The 10016-nt window shown below is 33.5% G+C and overlaps 1 protein-coding gene across 1 annotated transcript; it reads right to left on the bottom strand.

Annotated features, from left to right (window-relative positions):
- Window positions 1-249: 249 nt before the first annotated feature.
- Window positions 250-3314, bottom strand: LOC104218838 (3-ketoacyl-CoA synthase 20-like). Its single transcript, XM_009769418.2, has 2 exons — window positions 2370-3314; window positions 250-1164 (listed from the first exon to the last, which is right to left on the bottom strand). The coding sequence occupies exons 1-2, from the start codon at window positions 3159-3161 to the stop codon at window positions 385-387; spliced, it is 1572 nt and encodes a 523-aa protein (XP_009767720.1). The 5' UTR covers window positions 3162-3314; the 3' UTR covers window positions 250-384.
- Between the last annotated feature and the right edge of the window lie 6702 nt (window positions 3315-10016).

Here is a 10016-nt window from a genome sequence, read left to right as displayed (position 1 = left end):
ACTTGGCCCGCGGTTCCGGGCTCGGACCGGCCCACTTGCCACCCTTACATGATCCATACCTTTGTGAAGATAGAGAAGTTATTTTCGATACACGTTTAGCTCAAGGAAAGCATAATCCCAACAATCATAGAAAGGAAAAATGATAGTGGAGAAGCCAAGAAACAATAACAACAACAAGAAAATAAGAGTAGGTTTAAACAAAATATGGAATACATAGCTTAAAACAGAAAGACTCATCAGGAAGAAATATTGATAAAACAGAAACTGTGGTATTACTTTTATAAATAATTAACAACATTGTACAAGAAAATCTTTTAGGTAACAAAGAATGATAGTAATAGATAACTTTTGCTTGGAAAAAAATATAAAAACCATTTTCAAGAATCAACCAATTGTCACAATTCTTGGAACTTCAACTGGGAAATCATCAATTTCATCCATCCATGGATTCTTCTCTTTAGCAGGATTAATAGTCCTCAAAGCTTGCCAAACAGCACTGTTACACTTAAATCCTGAGCCAAATGCTATTTGCCATGTTCTATCTCCTTTTCTTATTCTCCCTTTAGCTTCAGAATAAGCCAATTCATACCACAAAGAGCTACTTGAAGTGTTTCCAAACCTATATAGTGTCATTCTTGATGGTTCCATATGCCACTGGCTGAGCTCGAGATTCTTCTCGAGCTCATCCAACACGGCCCTTCCACCAGCATGAATACAGAAATGCTCGAATGCCAACTTGAAATCCGGTATATAAGGCTTGATTTTCATCTTGAAGATTTTTCTCGCGACTAATGTCATGAAAAATAGAAGTTGCTCGGACATAGGTAAGACTAATGGCCCGAGGGTAGTGATGTTGGTTTTTAACGCTTCCCCTGCAACGGCCATTAGGTCCTTCGATAGGGCAACACCGATCTCCTTATTCTCGTCCTCCTCCTGGAAAACGCAGCCATAGCTCCTGTCATCCGCGCCTTTGTGTGTACGTACTGTGTGAATGAGTTGGTATTTTGAACGACGACGATCTGATGATCTGTTTGATAGCAGAATTGCAGCTCCTCCCATTCTGAATATGCAATTTGAGACAAGCATTGATCTATTGTTGCCAAAGTACCAATTGAGTGTTATGTTTTCCATGCTCACTACCAATGCATAAGAATTAGGATTGACCTGATATACAACATTGATAAAATCAGACAGTTAGTCTTAGAAAATATTAATATTTGATATGGATAAATAGAGTACAGTCAGATCTCTCTATAGCAATATCTCTATATAACAGTCATTCACTATAAAGCTAAGTTTTTTTCGGCACCGATTTTTATGTTACATTATAATATATGTCTTCTATAACAACATGTCACTATAACAACCAAAAAATATAAGAACAAACGAGGTTTTTATAGAGAAATTTGACTGTACGACGTGGAAGGAGAAAGTTAATGAAACTTTTTGAGGAGTGGAACAAGCATAAAAAACTGGCAGTTAGCAGACATTGAACATTATTGTGTTCATTCCACTTGAACTACCTATACTAGTACATTAATTCTTGGAAAGCAATTTCCACTATAGATTATACTACTTTTTACTTGAGCGGATTCAGAATTTAAGTTTAATGGGTTCAAACTTGTAGTGAACTCGTTATACTGTTAAAATTATGGGTTCAGATTTAACATACTCTGTACCGAAAATTATGAATTCAGTTGAACTCATAGATCTTAGGCAACATCTGCCTCTGTTTCCACCTGCATATATTATTAATCTTTTAAATTTTTTCAATACCTCTTAAGAAAAATATTTAATAGCCATAATCATAAAAGTATTTCTAACTACACTTTATTTCTTATTAGCTCTCACTTAAACAACACCAAACTGAAAAATTAAGGGTAGATTTTGAAAGAAAGAAACAAATGACTTGTTTTTTTTTTTTTAATTTAAAAAAAGTCAAATATTTTGAAACTAATTGAGTTTGTCAAAAACAACTAATATTTGAGACCGGATACAATATCACATCTCCCTCCCTATAATGGTTATCCAGGAGAAAGGAGTGAAGAAAAGGATGTAGAATAACCATTATCAAACTCAAAAAGTACAATAAATTGCGAGACCAAAAAAAGACGAGTTTAAGCTCTATGCACTGTCACTAATATGGTAACTAACCTACTATTATAGGTCAAGATTCAACGACGACAATAACAAACTCAGTATAATCCCATGATAATAGAACTGGGAGGATAGTGTGTACACAGACCTTACCCTACTTTGTGAAGGTAGAGAGACTGTTTCCGATAGACTCTCGGATCAAGGAAAGATGAAAAGGAAACAGTAACGACAAGCAATAGCAAGATAAATGATTAACTAAGGAAGGAACAAACCTGTAATAGTTGTTTGGCAAGGTCAATAGAAATAAGTCCAGCACTACAGCCCATACCACCAAGATTATAGCTCATAACATTTCCCCTCATCTTGTAATGGTTAACAATCATAGCAGAAAGTGAAGGAGTTGGATTAAACAAGCTGCAATTCACAACAAGAATCCCAATATCCTTAGCCTTCACTCCGGTTTTCGCCAACAATTCATCAATAGCACCAAACATCACCATTTCAGCTTCTTTCCTCGCCTCGACCATACTAGGCTCTGCAGGCACTCTCAAAAGCGCCTCGGGGAAATATGTCTTTTGTCCCAATCCTGATCTCTCTAATATCTTCTTTTGAAACGCTAAATTCTCCTCAGTGAAAATCCCGGCTTGTTTTGACCTCTCCATAAAAATTTCCTTAGGACACATAACATTTGGCTTAGGTTTGTAACATGAAAAATCCACTAAGTACACTTTCCTAGGCCTTGTCATAAAATAAAGTGTACCTAAAAATACCACTAGAGCAGAGCAAAAAATTACTGTGACAAGATTGAATTTCAACTTATCCCATAATTGGACTAAATCTTCCACTGAAATAGTCATAAGTTGAACTAAAAGTGCCCCTAAAATTGGAACCAAACACACATACATAGCATTGGTAATCAAATAATGATAACCTAGTTTCACATATTTGAGCCTAACTGATAGAAGAAAATTAGGAAGATTGTTATTTTTTCTTTCACTTTTAGCCTCAACCGAAACTCGTTCTGCTTCAGAATGAACAAGATTCCTGTTTTTCTCATCCCCCATCGTTAAAATAATCAAGAATCGAAATAGAGACGTACCCTCAAATCAATACACTTAGAGAAGAGAAGTATTTTTTTTTTTTTTTGGTTTTTTAGATGAAAATAAAAGATATCCAAGTGAGAAAAATGTTGAATAAGAAAGAGTTTTAGATGTGTTGAGAAGGAAAATGGTGAAATGGTACGTTAACTTAAAGGGTGCATGAGCAGGAAAAGAGGGGGAGGGCGGGTGCAACTACCCCAACGAACTTTTAATTGTATGCTATATTGTGGCATTTAATTTGCCAGATGGGGAAATATTATATATTATTACTACTATATTATATATATTATATATTAAGATTCCGTGTATAAGTTTTTCTTCGATATATGTTTTGATCGACTCGGTTTCCAACCGGGAGATCGATTTTATGATCCGTTACAAATATTATTTTAGTTATATGTAATTGTTTTTATGAAAAATTAATAAGAAAAATAACACACGAAACAGGTAAATATAATATAAGAGATATTTTTATAGAATTTTTTTATGTTCAAATTATAACGGGTAATTGTAACTGAACAAAAGGGCAGCCGATGCAAGAAGCATCCCGCATTCATGCAGGGTCTGCGGAAGGCACACACTCCAAGTAGGGGTGTCAATGGATATTTAAAAACCGACTAAACCGACCGAACCGTACCGTACCGTACCAAATTTAAGGTTTCTTTTAATGAAACCGTAGGTTTTTATATAAATCTATAACCGTACCGATAATTAGGGTAGGTTTTTTATTTTAAGAAAATAAACCAAAAAAATACCGAACTGTACCGAATAAATTTACAATGTGAATAATATATTTATATATTAAGTTTAAAATTAATAAAGCATTAAATTTTTCTTGGGCCTTTGAATTATGAAACAGTTACAAGGCAACACGTAATTAAACTTAAAATCCTCCAAACCTATTTTAATACTCATAGTGACACTAAATTATTTCTAGCATGTTTACTAGCAAGACACAAGGTATTGTAGCGGGTATGAGTAGCAATCTATAATGTATTAAACATGTTTTCTTTCGTATAATTTTGATCTATCTTCTTGAATATTTAATCTTCTATAAACTTTATTCTTGAATCCCAACTTAGTTAATATTTTTTCACTCGTGTGATTTATATTATTTTTGTATTTGCGTAGTTTCTTTTATGATGATGTAGAATAGTTGATTGATCTATACTGTAGCCACCTTTCATATTTTCTTAATTCATCACCTTTTAAACTGTAAAAATATCTAGAGAGTTTTGCTAAGTCCTAAAAAAGTATGTATGTTATTGCATTCTACTTCTACTAGTAACTTTTACATGACATTAAAAAAATTACCGAAAAATTTACCGAATTGTACCGATACCGAAGAGAAACCGATATGATTGGGACGGTTTCGAAAAGTCCAATTTTGATTATACATAATAGAATGATCGAAAAATTGGTATGGTATAAATTTTATAAAATAACCAGCCGAACCGATCCATTGACACCCCTAACTCCAAGGGGTATGATGTAGGTAGCCTACCCTGATGTCAGTACGAATAGCTGATTCCACAGCTCGAACTCGTGACTTATAGGCCACAAGGAAACAACTTTACCGTTGCTCCAAAGCTTCCCTTCGGTAATTGTAACTGATCAGAAGAAATTATTTTAAATCAATTTTAGTTACAATACTCTTTCTACAAGTGCATTTTTCATTCACGCAGTATCTGGGGAAGGACCGCACTCCAAGAAGTGTGATGTAGGCAGTCTCCCCTCATGCAAGCATGAGTGACTGATTCCAAGGCTCGAACTTGTGACTTATAGGTCACACGAAAATAATTTTACCGTTGCTCTAAAGCTTCCCTTCAGTAATTGTTACTGATAATAAGAAATTATTTGAAGTCAATTTTAGTTACAAGACTCTTTCTATAAGAGATTGATAAATAAAACATAAAAAACTTTTGTAGGATAATTTTCCTATACATGGATTATAGGAAACCATTCTATTGTTTCCAACTTAGCTATTTTAGAATTTGAAGACACGTGGCAGGCTTAGCAATTAGCTTACATCACATATTTTTCTTTCCATTAACTCAATATCTTAGTTTAACGAAACATGAAGCATGCGTTTTGCAGAATTTAAGTTGGAGTTGAAAAAATATATGAAGTTGGTAAACAAAATTCTGATAGTTAAATATTGAGTTGAAATGAATTTTATTTGGAAATTTTTTTGTTAAAGTTAAAACTTGTAATGAAAATTAAAGATTTGAGAATTTTCACTTGAACTATAAATTCAAATATCTTGTAAAAATAAACTTTTCATAAACTTGTAATTTTATGAAAAATTAGTTAAAAAAATAACACACCAAACTGGTAAATATAATATAAGAGATATTTGTATAGCATTTTTCCCTCAAATTATAACTGGTAATTGTAACTGAACAAAGAGCAGTTCGGTGCACGAAGCATCCTGCATTCACGCAGGGTCAGGGGAAGGGTCGCACTCCAAGAGGTGTGATGTAGACAGCCTACCCTGATGCAAGCATGAATGACTGATTCCACGGCTCGAATTGATGACCAATAGGTCAAAAGAAAACAACTTTACCGTTGCTCCAAAGCCTCCGTCGGTAATTGTAACTGATCATAAAAAATTATTTTAAATCAATTTTAGTTACAAGACTCTTTCTATAAGAGATTGACAAATAAAACACAAAAAGCTTTGGTAGGATAATTTTCATCTACTCAAACTATACATGAATTACAGGAAATCATTCTATTGTTAGCAACTTTGATATTTTAGAGTTTTGAAGACACGTGGCAGGCGTTGCAATGAGCCTTCACCACATATTTTTCTTTCCATTTACTCAATATTTTTGTTCAACGAAACATGAATCATGCGTTTCGCAGAATTTAAGTTGGAGTTGAAAAAAAAAATTATGATAGTTAAATATTGAGTTAAAATGAATTTATATTTGGAAATATTTTTTGTGAAAGTTAAAAGCTTTTAGTGAAAATTAAAAATTTGAGAATTTTCACTTGAATTACAAATTCAAATATTAACTTGAAATAATTATTTCACTTGATATTTGAATTGCCAACCCGAAAATTTTGAGAATGTAGGACATGTGACTTTAATTTTAATCCAAAAAATTATACGAGACAACGAATTAATGTCTGGCATTTTATCTATCTGAGTTTAAGTTTATATATATTCTCAGTGTAAGAAATTTTTATACCATCGTTCCCCCTTGTATGTTGTATAGCAGATAACCTATCTAACTTTTAAGATAATATATATTTTAAGGAGACTTACCTGGTGTTCTTTAGATGACATGATAGTATATATAAAAGAAATTATTTTATATTGCAGTGCATATAATTTAAAATCTATCTATCTATCTATCTATATATATATATATATATATATATATATATATAGCTATATTTCGTACATTTTCTATTTTTTTCAAACATTACTATCTTGTTTTAATTTTGTATGGTCATGTTTTGGGTTTAGATAAAGAATTTTGCCTGAATTAGGAGTTTAAGATAAGAGGATTTTATAAATTTTTGGTAATTGAATATTCCCTTTTGAGATTTTCTCATATGATATTTTTTTTTTGTTTATAGGGATTAGAGTACTACATATGATATTCAAATTTTAAACCTAAAAGCAGTTTTGAACTACAGTACTTTAGGAGTTTCTTAATTTGTGTCAAAGAAATTCAAACTACATATATAATATACATACACATAAATAAATTTTTTAACTTACATACGCGATATAATTTTTAACAAAAAGAATTCGATTAAATTCCTTTAATTCAAATTATGTATATAGCTTCGTCCATGTTTACAGGGGCGGATCCAAATCGTTATGTACAGTAGGGGTGTACAAAGGTAACCGACAAACCACACACAACACGACGCTTGTATTGCTCTCCCACAACCTCGTTTTCACGGTTTAGGCTGCTGCCATTTCGCTCGCCGCTATTACGGGAATCGCTTTTGCTTTCTTTTTCTCTGGCTACTAAGATGTTTCAGTTCGCCAGGTTGTCTCTTGCCTGCCCATAGATTCATCAGCAGTTCGAAAGGTTGCCCTATTCGGGAATCCCCGGATCTATACTTATTTTCAACTTCCCGAAGCATTTTGTCGATTACTACGTCCTTCCTCGTCTCTGGACGCCTAGGTATCCACCGTAAGCCTTTCCTCGTTTGAACCTCACCCTTTGCCATCCTAAGGTGGTGCTAAATAGATGGATCTTATCAACGTCCATGAATAATAAATCATAGATCGAACCGCCGAATCAGAAAAATTGGAATCGATAATCCGAGTCAAACTGAGAAAAAAAATTCGACTATGGTTTGGTTTGGTTTGATTTGGTATTGAAAAAAAAAACTAGACCATAATTGGTTTGGTTTGGTTTTAACTAAAAAAAGTCAAACCGAAATCAAACCAACTCGATATTACATGTATACAAGTTTTAAAAATATTCTATACATTAAAATAATTATTGTAATGTAATTTATAAATATTTTTTAAACTCTCTAATAGTTCTCTATTTTAATGTATTATTTCAAACTTGGACTTAAAACTTTTGAATGGTCAAATATGTTTTATAGCCCATAAAGTTAGTAACCCAAATAAAGCCCAAAGCAAAATCAAATCAATATTAATGCCAACAAATAATATTCAATTCAATACTAGGAACGACAATAGTATTCGATATTTATTTTTAAGTTTTGCATTGATTTGATAGTGAAAATGCATACCTTACTTTTAATATTATTTAGTCATATAATTAATACTTATTATTAGTCAATCTCATTTTAACATGACTTAATACTTTTAGATTATATTTATTTTTATTATGAACTATGCGATTTGTTGAGTATTTTAGTATTATCATGACTCATCTCACATTATTTTGTAATATTTTATTGAGTAATATCTTATATAGCTTTATCCTACTAGGAACTAAGAAATATTAAAGCACAAGTTATAAATTTTATGCTATGAAGATTTTATTGGAAAAAAAATCCGAAAATTCCGAGAAAATAGAAAAACCCGAGAAAAATCGCGATTGAGAAACCCAACTTTTGTTGGTTTGGTTTGGTTTATAGATTTAAAAATCCGAGAAAATTGGTCAGGTTTGGTAATTGAAAAATCCGAACCAACCCGACCTAGTACACCCTTAATGTAGGGGTTTACCAGAACTCAACAGTTTTTGCTTATATATATATATATATATATATATATATATATATATATATTACTACTATTATAGAAGAGCCTAAGAGAGGAGCTTAGGGTCGTCCAGTGAATTGATAACAATACCCTTTGAGTTTCTACTTCGCTGAAATGCCAAATTCACCAACAATATATTTGCCATGTTTTTCCATATTATTACGTCAATTACCATCACACAATTTGGTAAATAAAGGACACTTTTGAGGCATTCTCGAGGCCCAAATTGCCAAACCAAACTGCTTTAATGGAACATCTATTTGCCCCTGTTTTGTACATTATTATATCAATTGCCATCACATATTGATATAAATAAGCGAAATTTTGAGGCATTTTAAGGCCCAAAATGCAGGTTGCCACGTGAAACAACTTTTGCTTCTTTGTTTTAAACTTCTACATTGATTATTGTAGGCCCACTAATGTCACGACCCGGATTTCCCAACCTCGGGGGTCGTGATGGCGCCTACTAATGGGAGCTAGGCAAGCCTAACCTTAACTACTTGCTACGCTTCTGTGTTGCTTCGTTTTAACAAACACAAGGTGATAACATGATAACAACGGAACTTTAAATAATTAAGCGGAAGTCAACAATTAAATATCTTAAGTCTACGTCTATTACAACTTTTAAAATCTCAAATACCCAAAATCTGGTGTCACAGTGTCACAGACGATCTAAGATTTCTACATACAAGGTCTGAAGAAATAGCAGTACGCTGTTTCTAAATAAAAGAAAATAAAACAGGAAGTAGAGATAGAGGGAGACGCCAGGGACTGCGGACGCCTGCAGTCTACCTTGGGTCTTCGGTTGGACTGAAGGAAGCACTCCAACTACTGTCCGAAAGCTGCTCCTAGATCTGCACACAATGCAGAGTGTAGTATCAGCACAACCGACCCCATATGCTGGTAAGTGTCTAGCCTAACCTCGGCGAAGTAGTGACGAGGCTAGGACCAGACTACCAAATAAACCTATGTAGTTCAAATGTATATACAGCAGAAAAGAAATACAGAAAATAACCAATTAATGTGGGAGGGGGAAACATATTGTGGGGGAGATAACAGTTCCGAATAGAAAGCATCAAGTAAGGAAAGAAACAACATAACTCGAATATCAACAAAGAATCAGAAATCAACAATTCGCACAGCATCACCCTTCGTGCTTTTACTCTCGTCCTCTCCAAAGCAATTTTATAATAAAAGTGTGCACGGCATCACCCTTCGTGCTTTTACTTTCGTCCTCACCAAATCAATCATATAATAAAGATGTGCACGGTACCACCCTTCGTGCTTTTACTCTCTTTCCTCACCATATAATCAATGAAAATCGGTACGGAATGGTGCATTGTACGATACGACATCACTCTTCGTGCTTTACACTCTTTCCTCACAATAGCAAACAATGAACGACATCACCCTTCGTGTTTAACACTCTTCCTCACCCAAACAACAATCACAAGCAAAGGGGCAAAGGGAATAAACAAAATAGTAATAGAGATCCCAGCAAGGGAACAACAGTTAAAAAATTAAATTCCGGCAAAGGAACAACATCAATAATCTCAACATCCCGACAAGGAAAATAATCAACAAAGCAACAATATCCCGGCAAGAGGACA

The sequence above is a fragment of the Nicotiana sylvestris genome, chromosome 9 (genome assembly GCF_000393655.2).
Source record: "Nicotiana sylvestris chromosome 9, ASM39365v2, whole genome shotgun sequence".
Classification (NCBI taxonomy): domain Eukaryota; kingdom Viridiplantae; phylum Streptophyta; class Magnoliopsida; order Solanales; family Solanaceae; genus Nicotiana; species Nicotiana sylvestris.
Note: the sequence above shows the minus strand (reverse complement) of the source record. Positions and strands in the feature narration are given on the sequence as shown.